At 44.2% G+C, this 22,180-nt stretch overlaps 2 protein-coding genes across 2 annotated transcripts in view; one reads left to right on the forward strand and one right to left on the reverse strand.

Moving 5' to 3' along the window:
• Positions 1 to 1,078: 1,078 nt before the first annotated feature.
• LOC115378731 (NLR family CARD domain-containing protein 3-like) lies at positions 1,079 to 16,114 on the reverse strand. The gene is made up of 6 exons (XM_030079195.1): positions 16,084 to 16,114; positions 12,760 to 12,930; positions 5,626 to 7,662; positions 5,108 to 5,278; positions 2,269 to 2,439; positions 1,079 to 1,292 (listed from the first exon to the last, which is right to left on the reverse strand). The coding sequence occupies exons 1-6, from the start codon at positions 16,092 to 16,094 to the stop codon at positions 1,118 to 1,120; spliced, it is 2,736 nt and encodes a 911-aa protein (XP_029935055.1). The 5' UTR covers positions 16,095 to 16,114; the 3' UTR covers positions 1,079 to 1,117.
• A 3,594-nt stretch (positions 16,115 to 19,708) lies between these two features.
• The window catches only part of lama1 (laminin, alpha 1), a 43,730-nt gene continuing 41,258 nt past the window's right edge, over positions 19,709 to 22,180 (forward strand). The window contains exon 1 of the mRNA XM_030079883.1: positions 19,709 to 19,763. Coding sequence (XP_029935743.1) covers positions 19,709 to 19,763 — 55 coding nt within the window. The remainder of the gene's footprint in view (positions 19,764 to 22,180) is intronic.

Genomic DNA, 22,180 nt, shown 5'->3' on the forward strand with positions numbered 1-22,180 from the left:
ATAAAAGCTGATCATTGGGTACACCCTGATGCAGTGCAGACAGATCCAGACTTTTCACTGCTTGGAGACAGGCTGTACAGAGTGAGTCATGACACTCAAACTGGAGAATAATCAACCAGCTGTTGGTGCCAAAAAGAACCATGGTGGTTTTCCAGGTGCCTCATTACAACCCAATGGCTGGTCACATGGGGTATAACAAATCAAAGCACTAGACCGGATAGTGGCCCAATTCTATTTGCCTGGCATTCAAGAAGATGTGCACTGCTGGTTTGCCTCATGCACTGAATGGCAAATGGTTAACCCACCAACTATCCCTAGAGCACCTCTGAGCCCATTACCATTAACTGAGACTCCATTTGAACGCACTAGCATGGACCTCATAATCTCCAAAGTTGGAATCCCAAAAGAGATTGTAACTGACCAAGGCACCTTGTTCATGTCATGAACACTATGTGAACTGTACAGATTATCAGGCATCAAATAGATTCAGACGAGTGTTTATCACCCACCGACCCATGGCCTCGCTGACAGCCTAAATAAAACCTTGAATTCCATGATCTGTAAGTTCATACACAACAGCCACAATTAGGATAGGTGGCTAGACCATCTGTTGTTTGAAGTGCGGGAGGTGCCCACAGGATTTTCTCCCTTTCAACTGCTGCTTGGCAGAAAACCACATGGATAGATTTGAGAACCAAGTAAAAATGAAATTCAGTAAGTCCTGGTCCTGAGAGTAAAGTACTTGTATTGCTTCTTTGTTTAAATGCTGAATCTTTGGTTTGGTACTAACTGTGTCCAGCACAAGAACCATGGCTAACTGAGACCAACCAATGAAGCTGATCAACATGGACCGACTCCACCCCTCTACTGACCTCAGAGTCTTCAGGCTGCAGTTTGGACTCTCCACCAGATCAGACAGCAGCTTCACTCCTGAATCTTGCAACTCGTTGTAGCTCAGGTCCAGCTCTGTCAGATGGGGGTTGGACTTCAGAGCCGAGGCCAGAGAAGCACAGCCTTCATCTGTGACCTGACAGTCTGTCAGCCTGCAGAGAAAGAAGCCTTTTAACAAACCACTGCTGCTGTTCAAGTAGAGCTTCACACAGGGAAAAGAGATTCTCTACCTCAGAGTCTTCAGTCTGCAGTTTGGACTCTCCAGTCCAGCAGACAGCAGCTTCACTCCTGAATCCTGCAGCTTGTTGTCACTCAGGTCCAGCTCTGTCAGATGGGGGTTGGACTTCAGAGCCGAGGCCAGAGAAGCACAGCTGTTCTCTGACAACCTGCAGAACCTCAACCTGAACAAAGATGAAAATGTTTAGCTTCAAATTAAAATATTCCTGGACAGAAACCCTGCTCTCACCAATCCAGTGCTGAATAATGCAGTTTGATCTGATCAGGTTTTCCATCTGTAGCTCAACACTGCTGACTGCTCTGCCACAGTCAGAGGACTTCACCATTTTCTTAGTGTGGATCAGCATTAGATCAGCCTTATGGGGTCATTTCATCTTAAATCAGATGGACTGTCACACTGACGTTTGTCTCAGAAGGGTTTTCATTGAACACATTCTTTAACTAACCATATGAATAAATCTGCAGTTTGGGCCCTGAATGCCAAGTAGTTTAAAATAAAGAAGTTAGTTAACATTTAGAATGGATACTTTTGATGGAGACATTACTTCCAGATTTAAGTTTCACAGGAAAGAATCCAGATTTAACGCAGAATTTGATTCAGATTGATGGAATAGCTGCCAAGAACATATGCACTTTTAAAATCAAGCTGTTTATTGAATCAATCTATATGTTTTCTGGTATATCTTTATTTGTGGAAAAACACTTGCAGGCATATTGGTTCAGCCTAACAACTTTTACATATTACAGATGTTTGAATTTCATGGATATAAATTTACATTAACTTTTTGAAACGCCCTCATGATTAAAAGTCCATTTCAGTTCTCAGCTGTTTTAATGTTTATTCTGATGAAATGTTGCCTTCGGGCAGCAGCGTCCAGTTTTTTTTTTTATTCAGCACTGAAATGACTTTTGGAAAATATGGCAGCAGACAGCAGATAGGCCTGTAAAATATAAAGGCCCAGTCTGACAAAAGAACACATGCAACTTTATCACTGACATTTTGTTTTGTCTGTTCATTTTAACTAAATTCATCTTTGTTTAAAAATCAGTGAAACATTTTAGAAATTAAACACTAGAAACTGAAGTAATAATAAAAACACCAGAACACAGGGTTAAATATGTTTTAAAGTGCAGTCTGACCTCAGAGTCTCCAGTTTGCTGTTTGGACTCTCCAGTCCAGCAGACAGCAGCTGCACTCCTGAATCCTGCAGCTGGTTCTCACTCAGGTCCAGCTCTGTCAGATGGGGGTTGGACCTCAGAGCCGAGGCCAGAGAAGCACAGCTGCTCTCTGACAAGCTGCAGTGACTCAGTCTAAACCATGAATAAATAATGTAGCTTCAAATTAAAATATTTCATAAGAGAAAACCTGATGTGCTTGTAGCCATGTGATCAGAGCTATGGAAGATTTAAATACATATTGTTTTATAAAGAGTCATGCTCAACTCCAAGTAAAAAATATTTATAAGAAAAAACACCTCTTGTTAATATTGATAACAACATGCTGCTGCTTGAATAAACAAGTACAGACTGAGCTTATAAGTAAGCCAAAAATGGCTTTAGTATTATATTAGTGAACAGTTTTCACCAGTGAGCTAGTCCAGGGGTCACCAACCCAGTCCTCAAGGAACCCCTGTCCTGCAGGTTTTTGTTTCAACTCTGCTCTTGCACACCTGATCCATTTAAGGGCTTCATGCTGATTGGCTGAAGCAGATCTACCTGCAGGACAGGGGGTCCTTGAGGACTGGGTCGGTGACCCCTGAGGTAGTCAGTGTGGATAACACATTCTCATTCCCAGGTTGTCAAATACCACAGCTTGGCCACCCCCCTTTTGCATCTGATGTCAAGGGCAGCCTTTGATATCACGATGAGATGCATCAAACTTTCTTGCTTTATCTTGTGTCAGTGTCACATGGTTACATTCAGACAACAAAACCACTTGGTTAAGGTTAGGGATGTGATGGTTTTGTGGTTCTTTTTGTCTTTTCTTGTGGGCTTTTGTGTTTTTGAACTTCAAGTTTGGACTTTGCTGTCAGTTTCTCCCTGTGATTCCTTGTGTTTTTGGTGTGCTGGTCTCCTGTCTCATGTGCCCAGTTTCAGACTTATTATCCCTAATTGCCCCGATGCCTCCCCAATGTTTCCCTCAGACAGTCCTCTGTGTTCTCCAGTGTTGTGTTCCAGCCCCTTCTCCGGGTGTGCTTTTTTCCTTGTTAAGCTCTATTGAATTTATGTCTTGTTTTCTGTCCTCTCTTTGTCCAGTCATTGTACTTGCCATGTGTCATGCCTGTGCTCCTGGTGTTCCTTTTGTTCCTTAGCTTCTAGCATTAGTTATTAAATTCTTTAAAACCTGCCTCGGCTTCTGCATCTGGGTCCACATACCTGCCTGCACATGACAGAGGTAACTAGTTTCCTGTGTTGCAGCAGCCCCCATTTCCTGTGCTGCCACACAGGTCCCAGTTCCTCAAGCCTGTGCTGCTGCCTCAGTCCTAGTTCCTTGAGCCTGTGTTATGGCTCTAGTCCCAGTTCCCAGAACTTAAGCTGCAGTCCCTGTTCCGGTTGCCTCACCGGCAGTCCCTGTACCCCCAAGCGGTAGCTCCAGTCCTTGATCCCTGAACCAGTGTTATAGCTCAGGAATCAGTTCCTGGTGCTCAAGTGGGTGCCAATCCCAGGTCCCATTGGTGGAGTAACAGCCATAGTACCCTTCACTCATGTTGCAGCCCTGGTTGCAGTTCACAGAGCCCAAACGGTAGCCCCAGTCCTAATTTCTACTACCCATGCGACAGTCCTAGTCCCAGCCCCTGGGGCCCAAGCTACAGTCATCGCAGCCTCTCACAGCCATTCTGCTGCAGTCTTGGCCTCCTGTGTCACTAGTCCCACCAGTTCATCAGCTTTGGCCACTGGACAGTGGCGAGTCTAAGCTGCTGTGCAGCAGCAACAGCTGATGAGCCACAGTCACTGCTGCCTGGCTTTGTGGTCAGGCTACAGTGTGGTTCCGTCAGGAGCTGTCATGCTGTCATGTCCCTGGTCACCCTCCAGGCTTGTTCCACCCCTCATGTCTGTATCCTGGTTCTCCATGCTTTGGCCATATATCCAAGCATCACTTCCCTGGCTTCCTGAGCTCTGGCTGCCTACCTGAGCACCTCAGTGGTCATCAGCTCTCCAGCTGTCCATTGCCCTGAACTGTCCATTTTGGCCTCCTCCTCCTCCCATCTTGCAATGGCCATCTATCCCCAACTGGAGATTGTGTGGGAACTCAGGGATCGTCCCTTGAGGGGGATACTGTCATGGTTTTGTGGTTCTTTTTGTGTTTTCTCATGGGCTTTTGTGTTTTCAAACTTCCTATGCTTACTGTGAGTTAGATTCATTGTATCTGATTGTCCTGTTCCCTCTTCAGTGTTTCCCTTGGCCAGTCCCCTGTTTTCTCCAGTCTTGTGTCTCAACCCTTTCCTGAGATGTGTCTTGTTTCCTTGTTAGTCTCTAGTGTATTTAAGTCACACTTGATTAAGGTTAGGGAGAGGGATGGTTTATGCAACAAAATAGAAACTGGGCACAGTCTCAGTCACACACAGAAGGTGTTGCTGGAATCAGGAATCAAACTCAGGTCTAGGTTAGGAGGGGGGACTAGGATTAGAAGGTTAGGTTGGGATTAGGCGTAGTGTAACCAGCGCTATCCTGTGTTTCACGTGCCCACCATCCACCATGACCACCTTCATTAGCGAACTTCATTGCTCTTTATACTACTGCAGCATCTCTTGTGTCTCGTCCTGATGCCAAAGGATTTCTTTGGGTTCCAGTGCATACCTTTGGCATTGGTATTAGATGCTTTGATGATTTGATGACTTTGATGATTTGACTCCCAGCTCCCATGGTGGGGATTACAACAATATCATCTATATACAGATGTCTATAAATTAAGAGTCACTGCAATACTGAAATAATATACATATATTTCATGTCAGTACCTAATAATTTTCAGTCTGACCTGAGAGTCTCCAGTCTGCAGGTTGGACTCTCCAGTCCAGCAGACAGCAACTTCACTCCTGAATCCTGCAGCTCGTTGTAGCTCAGGTCCAGCTCTGTCAGATGGGGGTTGGACTTCAGAGCCGAGGCCAGGACTTCACAGTTAATCTCTGAGAGTACACACCCTGAAAGTCTGTAATTAAAGGGTTATCATAACGTGATTTTTCATGTGTTGATAAAATGTAAGAAGACATGATGACAGTGAAATTAATTTGTTGTTATCTGAAAATTAAATTTTTTAAAGTAGTTGCAAGTTGCTGTAACTTGAATTATTCAGTAGGAATACTAAATAAAACTTCCTGAAATCCTAAATAAAGCCCTTTTTGTTGCTCTATGTCCAGCTAACCTTTTTCCCTCAACCAACAGCCCTTTTAACCTGAGTTGAAGAAGTCTGTAATTTTGGGATATTAGATATCTGCATTGTAGTTCTGTGTCAGAGGCAGCTGTACACTGTTGCATCATTTTCACATCAGGACTAACCGAGCCTTCCTGCAGTTCCTCACAGCTGGGATCAGTCTCAGTCGTCCCTCCACCGATGTGTTGTACTTATGCAGCTCCAACTCATCCAGAACCTCCTCTGACATCTGCAGCATGTAGGCCAGAGCTGAGCAGTGGATCTCAGAGAGTTTCTTCTCTGATGTGTTCTCTGACTTCAAGAACTCTTGGATGTCCTGATGTACTGAGTGGTCGTTCATCTCCAACAAACAGTGGAAGATGTTGATGCTTCTGTCAGGAGAGAACTTGAAGTTATTCATCTCCTTCAGGTTGTGGGTAACTCTCTGGATGTCCTCTGGTCTGCTCTCTGTCTGACCCAGCAGGCCTCCTAAGAGCCTCTGGTTGAACTCCAGTGAGAGGCCATGAAGGAAGCGGACAAAGAGGTCCAGGTGGCCATTTTTACTTTCCAGGGCTTTAGACATGACTCTCTTCAGGAAGACATCCATGGATCGTACACTGTCATCATAATAACCCCAGCCTTCTCCTAGGAATGTGTCCAGTACCTTCATGTCCCTGTTGGTGTAGCAGTGGAAGATGTAGACTGCAGCGATAAACTCCTGAATGCTCAGATGAACAAAGCAGTAGACTTTTCTCTGGAAGAGCACACACTCGGTTTTGAAGATCTCTGTGCATACTCCTGAGTACACCGAGGCCTCTGTGACATCAAGACCACACTCCTCCAGGTCTTCTTGGTAGAACATGAGGTTGCCTTTCTCCAGATGTTCAAACGCCAGCCTGCCCAGCTTCAGAAGAACTTCCCTGTCAGTCTCCATCAGCTCCTGCTGACTCCTGTCATGTCTCTCATCGTACTTGTGCTTCTTCCTCTGTGTCTGAACCAGCAGGAAGTGTGAGTACATGTCAGTCAGGCTCTTGGGCAGCTCTCCTCTCTGGTCTGTAGTCAACATGTGCTCCAGAACTGTAGCAGTGATCCAGCAGAAGACTGGGATGTGGCACATGATGTGGAGACTCCTGGAGGCCTTGATGTGTGAGATGATTCTGCTGCACAGCTCCTCATCACCGGATCTCCTCCTGAAGTACTCCTCCTTCTGGAGGTCAGTGAACCCTCGCACTTCTGTTATCCTGTCGACACATGTAGGAGGGATCTGATTGGCCGCCGCAGGTCTGGAAGTTATCCAGAGGAGAGCCGAGGGAAGCAGATTCCCTTTAATGAGGTTTGTCAACAGCACGTCTACTGATGATGTCTGTGTGACATCAGACACGACCTCATTGTTCTGGAAATCCAATAAAAACCTGCTTTCATCCAGGCCGTCAAAGATGAACACCACTTTACAGACGGCGAGCTTCTCTGCTGTGACCGTCTGTAATGTTGGATGGAAAACACGGAGCAGCTGGAGAAGACTGTAGCGCTCATCTTTGATCAAGTTCAGCTCCCGGAACGAAAGCAGAACCACAAGACTGACATGTTGGTTTTCCAAGCCCTCTGCCCAGTCCAGAGTGAACTTCTGCACTGAGAAGGTTTTTCCAATGCCAGCAACGCCCTGCGTCACAACTACTCTGATGTGTGTGTCTTGGCCAGGTAAGGGTTTAAAGATGTCCTGGCACCTGATTGGAGTGTCATGGAGGGTCTCCATCTTGGATGTTGTCTCCAGCTGCCACACCTCATGTTGGGTATTAACCCCTTCCCTCCTTCCCTGTGTGATGTAGAGCTCAGTGTAAATCCTGTTGAGGGGGGTTCCACTTCCTGCTGCAGCAGTTCCTTCTGTCACAAATTCACATCTCCTCCTCAGACTGATCTTATGCTCATCTAAAACCTCCTGCAGACCGCCGTCCACTGGGCTGGTTTGACTGGGTGTCTGCAGTCCAGGTCTTGTTGTGGATCTTTCTCCACACTGGGGACAGGCAGAGTCTCCTGATGAACCAGACTGGTCCCAGTCTGAGGTGATGCACTGTCTGCAGAACCAGTGTCCACAGCTGGTGGAGACTGGATCCCTCAGGACCTCCTGACACAAATCACAGCAGGACAGCTGCTCCTCCACAGCCTCACTGCTCCTCTTCCTCTCTCTGTGGAGGTGAAGACAATGCTTAATGAATGATAAAAAAATGTAAAAAAAAAATTACTGAAAAACATTTTTTAAATTGTAAAGTTTCAAGATTTTGCTCACATAATCACACATGATCATGATCACAAAGCATTGTTTTGCCACAGTAGATAATGTTTGTGTTCACATTTGTATGTCTAAATGTAAACATTATTAATTAATCAGCACTGCACCAAGTCAACCATCAGGGATAAATGTTACTGTGGGGATCATGCCATTAATTTCCATTAATAAAAATTCAGCTTTGTACATGCATCATGTACTGCTATTACTCTTAGTTGCGTGTATCCCAATTATCAGTAAGTCACATTCTGCCTGCCGTTTTGGATGGCATCACTATAAGGACATGGCAATATACTGCTTCCCAAATCTAATCAGTGCTATTGATTGCACTTGTTGCAATCAAGGCAGCATCTGAGAGTGAATTTGCATACGTATGTTAACAGGAAGCATTTTCTTTCCATTAATATGTATACTATCTGTAAAACAAATATGGCACTGACAAATGTGGTTGCTTGATGGCCTGGATTAAACCGCAGCTCATTTACTGTACTTTAAGGCAAGGCAAGGCAAATTTATTTGAATAGCACATTTCATACACAATGCAATTCAAAGAGCGCAAGAAGCATTAAAACAGAAATTAAAAACAAAATGTAAAAACAACTCAAGGCATTAAAACAGGAATTAAAACAATATGTAAAAACAATGCAAACAAATAGAATAGATAAAACAAGAGAATAAAAGTTACAGTGCAGTATAAGATATTGATCCAAGCCGTAAATGTGATTTAATAAAAGGCAGTAGCAAATAGAAACGTTTTCAGTCTTGATTTGAAAGAGCTGAGAGTTGGAGCAGATCTGCAGTTTTCTGGGAGTTTGTTCCAGATATTTGGAGCATAAAAACTAAAAGCTTCTTCTCCATGTTTAGTTTTGACTCTGGGGACAGAAAGCAGACCTGTCCCAGACGACCTGAGAGGTCTGGATGATTCATAACGTAGCAGCTGATCAGAAATGTATTTTGGCCCTAAACCATTCAGTGCTTTATAAACAAGCAGCAGTATTTTGAAATCAATTCTTTGACAGACAGGAAGCCAGTGTAAGGATCTCAGGACTGGACTAACATGATACAATTTTTTGGTCTTGGTGAGGACTCAAGCAGTAGCATTCTGAATCAGCTGCAGCTGTCTGATGGATTTTTTCAGGGACACCTGTAAAGACACTGTTACAGTAGTTCAGTCTGCTGAAGATAAATGCATGGACTACTTTTCCAGATCCTGCTGAGACATAAGTCCTTTAATTCTTGATACATTTTTCGGGTGATAGTAGGCAGATGTAGCAACTGTGTCAAATTAATTTAATGTAAAGAATAGAAAACACTGTAGTAATGTCTAATTATGTCTATGTAGTATTAATTAATTAATTAATTTATTTATTTATTTATTCTTTATTTCATTCATTTATAAAAGAAAAAAAAAACAATTTAATATAAATACAAACGTTCCCAGATTTTGAATGAAAGGGAGCAGAAAGAAGAATAATCTTATTTAATCTGCCCCTTTATCCCAAGAAATCCAGTTACAAAGAATGTAATTTAAAAAAAAAAAACAACAAAATAAACAAGAAATAAAACAAAATAGCTGCTGGCCAGCCCAGACAGTCACATTCCTTTTTAGTTCTCAAGTTACAATTCGGTTAATACCATTCAAACAACAACAAAAAATATTTATACCTTTCATTACAATGGGTATGGGTATGACAATCAAACATAACTAACATGTTTCATTATATTTCCCTAACAAACTGGCTTTAATTGTTCTTTTAAATCTAATGTTTGATTTGGATTCTTTGATTTCTTTGTTCAGATTGTTCCATAAACTGATTCCTTTCAAAGAAACACAATGTTCCATCAATTTAGTCCTGAATCTTGTTTTTTTAAAGATCTCTGTTCCTTTTAAGTTATACTTGCTTTCTCTTTTTTCAAATCTTTTCTGAATGTTCATTGGTAATTTTTTTTTTTTGAGTTTTAAACATAATTTGCAGAATACTATAATCTACCAATTCATGAAATTTCAACAATTTTAACTGAAGGGATAATGATTATTTTTATAGCTCTTTTTTGCAAAATGAAAATTGACTGAGTATATGTTTTACAAGCATTTCCCCATACTTCAATACAGTAGGTCAGATATGGAACAATCATAGTGTTATATAAGATGTACAGTGCTTTGTTATCCAGTGAATCCTTTACTTTGTGTAACAGAGCAATTGTTTTTGATATTTTTACTTTTGTATAATGTATATGTGATTTCCCACACAAATTCATCTGCGGTTGCCATGTCTTTGCCCCGTGTACTGTTTCTTCCGTTCGACATTCCCTCTTCACCAGCCACTGGCAGTTGGATGTGAAGATTACAGTGTGTTAAGGGCCTGGTCGGCCTCAGACAGCAGCGAGACCCAGGCTTCAGGCAGCACACAGTCCAGCAGGCCTGGGCAGCAGACCGTGGCCTGATGGTGGTTTGCAGCTGTAAGGGCCTGGCTGGGTTTGTTAGCTGGTCTGGTTAGCTGTGATGCTCCGGATGCCTGGGCCTGGCCGAGATGGTAGCTGGTGGTTAGCTGGCCCAGATGGTACCTGGTCTGGTTGCCTGGATGGCTGGGCTGTTCCAGAGACCTGGGCCTGGCTTGGATGGTAGCTGGCCTGGCCGGAGTGGAGGTAGCTGGCCTGAATAGCTGGGCGGCTCCAGCTGAAACCTAGGCCTGGCCTCAGCTGAAACCTAGGCCTGGCTTGGATAGTAGGTCTTGTGGTAGTTTGTTTGCTTCACTTTCCAATTTCAATCCCAAATTCCACTTTTTTAAGTAAGTGGACCAAAGTATCTAAAAAACTCTGGTAACCTTTCAGTTGAGGAAATACCAAGGATTATTTAGATTTTAGATGGATAGGTCAACAGATTCAGCAGCACATATCAGCGGCAGCCATCTTGCGAGAAATGAGGAAGTGCAGTAATCTACTTGGCTGTTGACAGCCGTGAAAAGTTCAGCCATGGCAAACTTTCCTAAGGCACCCAGTTAAGGCGTATAACACAGTTAAGGCATTGTAATGGGCTAGTGGTCAGAAGGTCTAGGACACACTCTAGGAGGGAGTGGACAAGAGACTGAGATTTGCTTTAGATGGTACCATGTATTGGGAAAATAATAAATGATAGGCAATAACGTGCAAAATTTGTACAGTGAAGAGATCAATATACACTACTCACAAAAAGTTAGGGATATTCGGCTTTCGGGTGAAATTTCAGGATGAACCTAAAATGCATTATAACCTTTACAGGTGAACTTAATGTGACCTTCTGTAAACTTTTGAATGCACATGTCCAACTGTTCAATGTTTCAGTACTTTTTGCACAAGTTGCTGTTCTCTAACAAGGAGTTTAACGGTAAAATTCACATCAGGTGTTTGATGCTCCAGCTCATCGAGGTCGTATCATTAGGGAACGGCTGCTGGAGACTGGGGTACCTCAAATGGAGTGGCCTGCACTTTCTCAGACCTGAATCCCATAGAAAACCTATGGGATCAGCTGAGTCGCCGTGTAGAGGCTCGGAGCTCTGTACCCCAGAACCTCAATGTCCTGAGGGCCGCCCTTCAAGAAGAGTGGGATGTCATGCCTCAGCAGACAATAAGTCGACTTGTGAACAGCATGAGACGTCGTTGTCAAGCTGTAATTGATGCTCAAGGGCACATGACAAGTTATTGACACTGACATTTTTTGTTGTGGTATATCCACCACTGTTGTTGGCTTTTGTTTCAAGAAATTGTTTGAGATGAGGAAATCACCAGTGTATGCTTCTACTTAAATGTCGTACTTTCATGATATAATATCACTGTAGCGTGAACTTTTTACATTTTCCATAAATTTCACCCAAAAGCCAAATATCCCTAACTTTTTGTGAGTAGTGTATGTACAGGGAAATAAGAATGGCCATTTAAAGAACGTCAGTTCAGTTGTTTACATATGCACATCTAGTAATCAGATATGCACAATAAATACATATGTACATCTAGTAATCAATATGCACAACATATTACATATGCACAGTAAATGAATCCCAAAATGAAAAGTACATCAAGAGTCAACCAGTTCGAGTTCTGCAAACCCTGGCTTTCAGTAGAACCACAAATCATGATTAGAACATTCTGACATATCCAGTCGTTCATTTGTTCAATGCACTTACTAAGGGCTTATATGGCATTATAGTCCCCTGGTGATATGGTTATGTAGATTTGAGTGTCATCTGCATAGCTGTTGTAACATATTTTGTTGTTTTCTATAATCTGAGCTATTAGAGCATGTAGATGTTGAACAGAAGGGGCCCCAGAATGGAGCCTTGGGGAACCCCGCATGTCATTTTTGTCCATTCAGATGTGTAATTACCTATAGACACAAAATAATCTCTGTCTTTTAAGTAGGAGTCAAACCAGTTTTAGTGCTGTGCCAGAAAGTTCCACCCAGTTTTCCAGTTGGTCCAGTATTATGTTGTGGTCGACCGTGTCAAACGCAGCACTGAGATCCAATAAAACTAGGACTGAAATTCTGGCACTGTCTGTGTTTAAGTGGATATCATTAAAGACCTTAACAAGAGCAGTTTCAGTGCTGTGATGTGGTCAAAATCCTGACTGTAAGATATCAAAACAGTTGTTAAGAAATTGCTCAGCTGTTGAAAGACAGATTTCTCAATGATTTTACTTAAAAACGGGAGGTTAGATATAGGTCTAGAGTTATTCATTAGTGACGTGTCTAGATTGTTCTTTTTTAAGAGTGGCCTGATTACTGCAGTTTTCAAGGCCTGTGGGAAGTCATCTAAAAGAAGAAGACACATTCTGACTGAGATGAACATATATATATATATATATATATATATATACATATATATATATATATATTTCAGATGAAGCTCCATATTGGCTTTTTCATTTTTTTACCGTTTCATCTTCCTCACATTTAGCTCTGCCTCATGAATACATGTAATCATATCCCATCAGCTACATTACAGTGCAAGAGTCGTCTTACTTTGTGTCTGAAGGTCCTGGTTCAGTGGTGAAGTTTGGAAGACTGGCTCTAGAGCGGTCACTCTTCATAGACAGACAGCTGGAGGCTGGAGGCTCGGCTGTGTCCTCCTCCTCCTCCTCACACACACTCATCTTCTGCTCTTCAGCCAGTCTGACAGATGAAGCCGTGACACTGGAGACACAGCAGACATGGTGCTTGTTAAATTTTGTCATATCTACTCTGTCAGTTCCAGCTGAAGGTGCTGGAATGTGCACTTTACAGAGTAAACCACTGAAGGCAGAAAGCATCTTCTCTGTTGCCCTCTAGAAGGTTGAAACTCTCATGCCCCTTTTCCACCAAAAAGCACCTGGTGCTAGTTCGGAGCTGGTGCTAGAGCCGGTGCTTAACTGGTTCCAACAAAGAACCGGTTTCCTTTTCCACCGGCCAACAGCCAAGCGGAGCCAAGTCAGAGCCACGTCATGATGTCATCGTAAAACGTGATCACATGGGTGTGCAAGACGCTCGCTCGGAATCACAACAACAAACATGGACGCCCCACCGTAGCGATGCAAATACTGCTCGTGTGTTTACAAGCCTACATTGCGGTCCAGAGGCGAAAAACGCAATTATCGCCGGCCAACTGTCGTATTCGTGGTCGGAACGAACGGTGAGTATGTTTAGCTTTACGTTTATAGCGTTCGCTGCTCCCGTTTGAGTCTGTAAGTCCGCCCACCAATGACGTGGGGGGCCACGTCATCTGTTCTTTCTCTTGCTCCCGTTTAGCCCCTGCTCGGAGTTGGTGCTTGCCTGGAACCAGTTTGGCCCCTGCTTGGGCCGTGGATAAACAAAGAACCGGTGCTAAGTCAGGCACCGGCTCTGAACCAGCCCTGGAACTGCTTTGGTGGAAAAGGGGTATCAGGTGTGTTGCACCTCTAGCCACACCCACTCAGTGATGTCACAGCAGGTATTTTTAGCAGCTGTCAATGGCAAAGTAGTTTTCTGTTAATGTTTACGCTCTGCTTCATGTCAGGTACTTAATGAACAAAACCTCTGCTGTTAATGACATTATATGTGCCAACAAACTCGAGTGTGATGTGTCCACTAACAACCAAGAGCTGAGAGAATCAGCGCCAGAAAATTTAAATTTTTCGAGAAAAAACAGGAAGAGCTGAGCCTTTTTCTGGAAACCCATTGATGCCTTAATAAATAATAATAATAATAATAATAATAATAATAATAATGATAATAACTTCGATTTATATAGCGCCTTTCAAACCACCCAAGGACGCTTTACAAAGCACAAGCAATCAAACAAAAACAAACAGAAGGAACAAACATCACAAGGTAATCTAAAGAGAGAACTAGCCCAGCTAACAAGGACCAAAGGCCAGACTGAATAGCCAGCAATGTTGTTTCCTGTGAACTTTGATGATTAAAATGTCATCTAGAGGCTTAGCAGATGTGATGAAGCTATATCAAGTGTAAAAAGGGACTTTAGGGTCAAATATTTTTCTATTAACAATGGCTGCACAGTGAGGAAAAAAAAAAAAAAATAGACAAATGCTGGTGTAGCCTAGTTACACCAGTGGCGCACCAGCTTAATGAAAAGCATTACCTGTATACATGGAGGCTACGCTACATGAGCTAAACAACGGCCAAGGGACCAAGCATCAAATTTTTGCATCTACAAAAAAAAAAAAAAAAAACACACACACACACACACAAAAAACTGTTGGGCTTGTGTACAAACCCTCCAGAGCCTCATCTCCAAACTGTGATCAGAAGCTAATCTGGTGAAGGAATATTCAGACACTGCCTGATGATAAATGATAAACCACAACTGTGTCATCATTAAAAACAAGCTGAACATCTGTGTGTGTGTGTGTGTGTGTGTGTGTGTGTCACCTGGTGCGTTAGCTCTGATTTCTGTAAGTGTTTTATTAGAAACTGTGCGCTCAGCAGCTGAATCTGTGCTAAACTGTTGAAACAGGTTTAACCTGTTCATGTGGTATTTTCGAGCTGGAGCGCCCGGCTTGGCACATAGGTGGAGAGAGCGGTGCAACGAACACAAGGAACACAGGTGAGATGTGCTGTTTCGGTAAAAAAATCATTCATTGCAATAAAACCCAGTCAAATTTCAGTCGTTCCTGCAGCCTCCCAGGACCCTGCAGGACCCTGCAGCCTCCCGGGACCCTGCAGCCTCCCAGAACCCTGCAGCCCCCCAGGACCCTGCAGCCTCCCGGGACCCTGCAGCCTCCCGGGACCCTGCAGGACCCTGCAGCCTCCCGGGACCCTGCAGCCTCCCGGGACCCTGCAGGACCCTGCAGCCTCCCGGGACCCTGCAGCCTCCCGGGACCCTGCAGGACCCTGCAGCCTCCCGGACCCTGCAGCCTCCCGGGACCCTGCAGCCTCCCAGGACCCTGCAGCTCTGCATTACACACATGGAGCATTTCAGCAGGTGTGATGTCAGCAGCTCAGCAGTAACATGGAGTGGAGCTGACGCTGAAAATGTGTTTTAGGTGCTTGGACCAGTCAGCGGCGTCCACTGTGGTCAGACGGTCGCAGGTGCTTCAGCAGCCAATAATGTTTTACCTACCATTAACATCATAGCTGCTGGTAATATAACAACTACATTAATGTAATAACTAGCAAAGTACATGAGCTGAATATATCTCAACCTACTTGTGTTTAGATGCTGGAAGGTTTGACTGTTTGAAGTTAACTGGGCTCTTAGCAGTCTGGTTGTGTTACCTGCTGTGTACTGTGTGTTGTTATTGTTATTCCCACTGGTGTGTGTGGGCGGGACGTGTGTGTGGGCGGGACGTGTGACGAGGCGGTGTGTGGCGGGCGAGTTACAGGGCCAGGCTGCAGGGCTCTTGGCACGACAGTGGAAATGTTTCTGTTGTGGCGGTGTGAGGCTGCAGGCTGTCGGCAGCGTCTGGCTGGCAGATCGCCCTCGCCCACGCGGCACCACGGTGAGAAGGCGGCCAGGGAGTTCATGATGGCAAGCTGTGTTTTGTACAGTACATCTGTCAGCTTCTTCATGCTGTGCAGGATGACAACATGACGGTCCAGAGGAAACAGGGAGGCCAAGGGAGGCGATGGTGGAGCGTCACACCACAGAGGACAGCTGCACGATGAGCTGCACTTTGTTTATCGCACCAGTTACATCCATTACCTCTGTGAAGCTGAGACCTCCAGACCTCTGCAGGATATTCCACTGCACCCAGCCCCTTTACACTCAGCATGTATGGCAACGCTTAGATCAACACAAATAGTTAAAACAGAGTTAAAGCAGAGACTCTTACAGTCAGATCAGAATATCAGTGTTGGAATAACACTCACCGCGTCGCCATCCTGCTGCTCCGCTCTGCCGTCTGAGTGGAATCTGAACCGACTGGATTCACACCTGAACCTCTGCTGTTCCTCCCTGTTCTCATGTACCTGCCCCACCTGCTCCGGGAAGCTCCGCCTCTCTGCGTGGACTGGACCAGCAGCAGGCCCGGTCCTGCAGGGCTGCCACAGCGTGCACGGCACCCTCAGCTGACGTTTGAATAATAAATGTGTCTTAATGTAATAACAAGACATGTAATGTGCGAGCAACCTCGGCATCATGTGTATGCTTTTTGTTTATTTTTTTTAATAAATCTGTATTTATGGAGGTAATCTTGTTGAGACTCTGGGTCTCATAGACCATGTTCACACGGTGGCCATCTTCTCAGCGTGGAACCACAGAGAACCTGACAAACTGCTGAGGTTCCACCGCCTCCTGACTGAGGAACAACTGAAGAGACGATGGAGAGAGAAACTCCAGAGGGACGTCGGCTCAGATTTGATCACCTGTTAGTTACAACAGCTAACGTTAGCATTCAGCCACTTCCTGGCTAATGTTAGCATTTGATAGCATCACATGATACGACAGGAAAGGAGTAAATAATTTTAAAAACCCACTGGCTGTGCTGAAGCTAGCAGGGTAACGTTAGCTGTCCTGCTGGGTTTTAATGTTCTGCTAAACTCCTCATTTCCTCATTTCCTCATTAGCATAATTTGCATAATGTATGCAGCCTAATAATTCGGCACAAACCAGGAAGTAGCTGTATTTGTGCTTTTAGTCCGTTTAGAAAGGCGACCTCAGAGTCTCTAGAGTCTGAATCTAGACTCTGAGATCACCTTTCCAAATTAACTAGAAGCAACATTACAGCCATTTCTGTTTTTTGCGATTAATTATGTCATTATACTAATCACTCAAATTACCCAACATGCAACTTGCAGCCCATCCACTGAGCGTGTAGATGACATGTTGATCCCAGAGCTCGCAGGAAGCAGCAGCGCTGCCTCCAACACGTCTCCACGTTCAGGGACCAGAGAAGATCTCTCCATCAAATCCAAGCAGAAGATGGCAGAGCCTCCTCCCAGCAGGGGGCGCAGCTGAGCTCCAGGTGGCCGTCACACAGCAGCCTCCTCACCTCTGTTACCTCACTGTGTGTTATGGTACACTGCTGCTGTATATGCTCTGTACATTACACACTGAATGGGCTACTATCACTGATATCATTGTTTTACTATTAGAGTTATTAATTATTTTTCACATATTTGTGTATAAATAGTTTTTTTTATTACCTTTATGTGTATGTACACCTTATTACTCTCCACTTATATTTTGCTTGATCCAAAACATTATTAAAGCTAATTGAATTGAATTGACAGAGACAGACAGAGACAGACAGAGAGACAGACAGAGAGACAGACAGAGACAGAGAGACAGACAGACAGAGAGACAGACAGAACACACCCTCTGATGTCGTCTTGCTGATAAAATGCAGCTGTCTGTGGCGATGAAGGAAATGAATGGGAGCCTGGTAAGTACAGCAAAGCTCCTGCAGAGGGCGACGTTCACTCAGGTTACAGGCTCAGGAGGAGAGACTGAGCTCTGCTCTCTGTTATGAATCATTCATGGAGTGAAGTGATGTGGTTATGACAGCTCTGTATGTTTTATTTAATATGACAGGTAATATGTCGTAACATACTGCAGTAATACACATAACTCAGCAATATGTAAAGTATTACACATTATAGGTGGGATAAGTACACATGCTGAGTTACATATATATATATATATATATACACATATATATAAATTTAAGTGTTAATATAAGTCATAATCTGATGTTCCATGTGTCCAGTGAGTGGTAAAAAAAAAAACAAAAAAACACTGCTGCTGACATTATTCATTTTTAACAGGTGAAATAATTTCAGTTTTCATGTGAGAACATGTGAGAACATGTGGTGCAGTCAGAGGGGAGTCGCTGTGGTTCTGTGGTTCTGTGTGGAACGTTCTCCGCTCTGTTCCACGGTGCAGACACAGGACGGACTCTGACAGCTCAGCTGTTTGGATCAGGTCACGTTGCAGTTTCATCGTTTTAAATTTAGAAAGTGTTTGTTTTGTGCCTTCATACATAATGTTGTTTATTTATCTGTTACTTTTGGCTCCGTGATGTCAGAGGCCACCCAGCAGGTGAGGCCAACCAGCAGGTGAGGCCACTGGGGTCCGGCCTGGCGCCCCCTCCTGGTAGGAAGGAGTGCAGCTGTAACTCCTTCCTAGCAGGAGGGGGCGCCAGGCCAGACCCTGCCGGTGTGTTTCCCCTGAGCTCTGCTGCTGTCGGCCTCTGAGGGACGCCAGTGGCTGGATTACTGTACTTTGATACAACTCATACATAATGCACACACTTTTTAAAAACTGTAAGGCACCTGTTTCATTTTTCTTTCTGTTTTCTTATAATTTAATTCTTCTCTTGATAATTCAGCAGCTGCAGCTGACCCAGTTTCCCCTCTGGGATCAATCAAGTTTTTCTGATTGTGACTGTCGAATAGGGAGATAAAGATTTGCTGCACACAGAGTCACAACAACAACAACAACAACAACAACAACAACAACAACAACAAGTCAAACTGAAGAAAAGAACAAACATCTCGAGGAAGTTAGAAAGTCCTGCGTTCGCCTGTCAAGCCAGTAAAGTTCATCTGAACTGAATCGACCAGCAGACACAGACACACAGACATGAATCAGTGATGACTAAACCCAACACACACACACACACACACACACACACACACACACACACACACACCACTCAGCGCCCCTCCCCCTCCTGAGCAGACAATAGCCTGAGCTGAATGAAAGAGTGAGCGAGAGACACCGACTCAGAGAGAGAGAGAGAGAGAGAGAGAGACACTGACTCAGAGAGAGAGAGAGACACCGACTCAGATAGAGAGACAGAGAGACAGACAGACAGACAGGTTTGTAAAAATCTAAAACCTGAGCAGAGAGTGTTATGAATGTGTTATTAATTAAAGTGTGAATCTGTGCTGCACATCACCTGCATGTTGTTTTCTCCTCTTGTTGTTTTCTCCTCTTGTTGTTGTTGTTGTTGTTGTTGTTGTTGTTGTTGTTGTATGAAACTGATTATTGTTCTTATTATTTATCTGCTTTAGTTTTGCACCTTCATGTCTTCATGTCCTTTGGCAGTCAAAGTGTTTCCCGTCATCTTTAGGAAGTTTCACCCCCCCGCCCCCCCCTCTTCCCCCCTCCCCCCTGCACCTCACATGGTACGGTCCATCCCCCCTCCCCCTCCCCCTCCCCCCCGCTCCCACAGAGCTGAATGAATGAAGAGAGAGAGTCTGCTGAGCAGCACATTCCTGCACACACACTCACGCTCACACACACTCTCTCTCTCTCACACACACACACACTCACACACACACACACTCTGCTCTGCTGCTGCAGCTCCAGCCTCAGAGCTCCTCACACTCACTTTGACTTTAGTACCAGTTTACCTCCAGAGGGATTCCAGTTTAGCTCCAGAGGGATTCCAGTTTAGCTCCAGAGGGATTCCAGTTTACCTCCAGAGGGATTCCAGTTTGGTTCTGGTGTGGTTCCGGTGTGGTTCCGGTTTGGGCCGGTCCTGAGGACATGAGGCTGCTGCTGCTGCTCCTGCTGCCGCTGAGCGTCTGCGCTCAGCCCCGAGGTGAGACTCTCTCCTTCTCTTGTCTTTGTCCTGAAAGCCCCTCAGCAGGTCTGAACAGGGGAAAGGCATTAAGAAAATAAGAGAGACATTTATTGGGTCATTTTATGTCATAATAATTATAAATATACAAACATAGTAATTCTAAATATAATCTTAAAGCAATTTAATTGTTTTGATAATTTTCAGGCCTCTTGAAAATTTTTCTATCAATTGGAAAAAATAAGAAAATCTCAGAAAAGAAATGAGACTAATCCAGTGTGTATGTACAGATGTGTGTGTGTGTGTGTGTGTGTGTGTGTGTGTGTGATGAGGTGTGTTTTGTTCAGAGGGCTGACCGTTTGAACTCACTTGATTTATGTGAAAAATAGAAATAGAAACAGCCTTTATTGTCATTGCACACGAACGCACCACGCTGCATTTAAAGACACACACACGTTCCAACACACTAAAGAATGAATCAGTAAAGAGGCTGAGGGGGAATCAAACACCATGTTCACACGGGACGTCCCGCTCCTGCTGCCCGGGAGGCTCATCAGCTGATCGAACACACATGGAAACACCTTTCAGGTGAAAAAACAGGCAGAGAGAAGTGATGATTTTTTTTTTTTTTTACAAAGACAGAAAACGTAGCGTCAAAGGAAAAGAAACGATTTAAATCCAAAGTGAAGCTTCAGATGATTCACTTAAAGGTCAGACTGTGAAACCTTTACAGAGGAAGAGGGAGAGGAGTCTTCCTCACTCAGCCTGCAGCCAATCACAGCTCAGCCTGCAGCCAATCACAGCTCAGCCTGCAGCCAATCACAGCTCAGCCTGCAGCCAATCACAGCTCAGCTCAGCAGTTCAGTTTATTTCATGTTTGGTTCATTTTCAGGCCAGACACTGTTAACATCCTAACATCTGTTGCCACCAGCACACACACACACACACACACACACACACACACACACACACACACACACACACACACACACACACACACTCACACACACACACACACACACACACACACACACACATACACACACACACACACTCTCTCTCTCTCTCTCTCTACACGCTGGCCTGGTGTTTCCATGTAGACGAGACGACGTTTTGAGCTTTAGCAGGTTAGCGTGGACACACACACACACATCTGTTGCCACCAGCACACACACACACACACACACACACACACACACACACACACACACACACACACACACACACACACACACAGACACACACACACACAGCTGGAGACACTGAGGGGTGTGTGTGTTAATTAGCCTTTACAATCTCCCTCCCACCCCCACCAGCACCACCCAGACTGCTGGGGGGAGGTGTGTGTGTGTGTGTGTGTGTGTGTGTGTGTGTGTGTGTGTGTGTGTGTGTGTGGTTGGGGGATAGCAGAGGTCAATCCCAACATCAACAGGCTGGCTGATCACATTCCATCTCTCTCTCTCACACACACATACACACACACACACACACACACACACACACACACACACACACACACACACACACACACAGAGTAGAGGTCTGTATATTGTTAACATGAAACACCTGAAATGTGTGTGTGTGTGTGTGTGTGTGTGTGTGTGTGTGTGTGTGCATGCGTGCATGCGTGTATGTGTGTGTGTGTGTGTGTGTGTGTGTGTGTGTGTGTGTGTGTGTGTGTGTGTGTGTGTGTGTGTGTGTGTGTGTGGCCTCAGGTCGTTCCCGTCTCCCACAGGAAGAGGAGGAGTGGTTGGTCTTTCTTTAACAGCCTCAGAGCAAAACTCTTTACTCTGAGTTCTATTTATTTATTCTATTTTATTCTATTTTATTCTGTTTTATTCTATTTTATTGTTTTATTTCTGGGGGTCTCGTCCTGTTTGTGGCCCTCTGTGGTCAGTTTGTGATCTCTTAAATCTCATCTCGTAATTTAATCTCCTAATAAATTAATGATTATAGATTAATTTCTTTCCTTTTTGTCGCTCTGTGGCGACTGCAGTTAGAGAGAGTGTGTTTAATCTGAAGTTTAATCTGGAGTTTAATCTGAAGTTTAATCTGGAGTTTAATCTGGAGTTTAGTCTGAAGTTTAATCTGGAGTTTAATCTGAAGTTTAATCTGGAGTTTAATCTGGAGTTTAGTCTGAAGTTTAGTCTGAAGTTTAATCTGAAATTTAATCTGGAGTTTAATCTGGAGTTTAGTCTGAAGTTTAATCTGGAGTTTAGTCTGAAGTTTAATCTGAAGTTTAATCTGAAGTTTAATCTGGAGTTTAGTCTGAAGTTTAATATGGAGTTTAATCTGGATGTGACACGACGTTTCAGCTTTTGAGTTTTTAAAATGTGTTTCATGCTTCGGCGGATTCCCTGTCTCTGATTGGCTGCGATCCTCTGTTATGACATCACAAGGGGGAGGGGCCATAGGACGGCTCTAACGCTGCTGAGTGG

Source organism: Myripristis murdjan, chromosome 20 (assembly GCF_902150065.1).
Source record: "Myripristis murdjan chromosome 20, fMyrMur1.1, whole genome shotgun sequence".
Classification (NCBI taxonomy): Eukaryota; Metazoa; Chordata; class Actinopteri; order Holocentriformes; family Holocentridae; genus Myripristis; species Myripristis murdjan.

Coding starts and splice junctions, on each gene's coding strand:
- LOC115378731 (XM_030079195.1), bottom strand. Junction 2,440..5,107: donor TGCAGACTGGAGACTCTCAG/GTCAGACTGAAA, acceptor TTCATGGTTTAG/ACTGAGTCACTGCAGCTTGT. Junction 1,293..2,268: donor AGCAAACTGGAGACTCTGAG/GTCAGACTGCAC, acceptor ATCTTTGTTCAG/GTTGAGGTTCTGCAGGTTGT.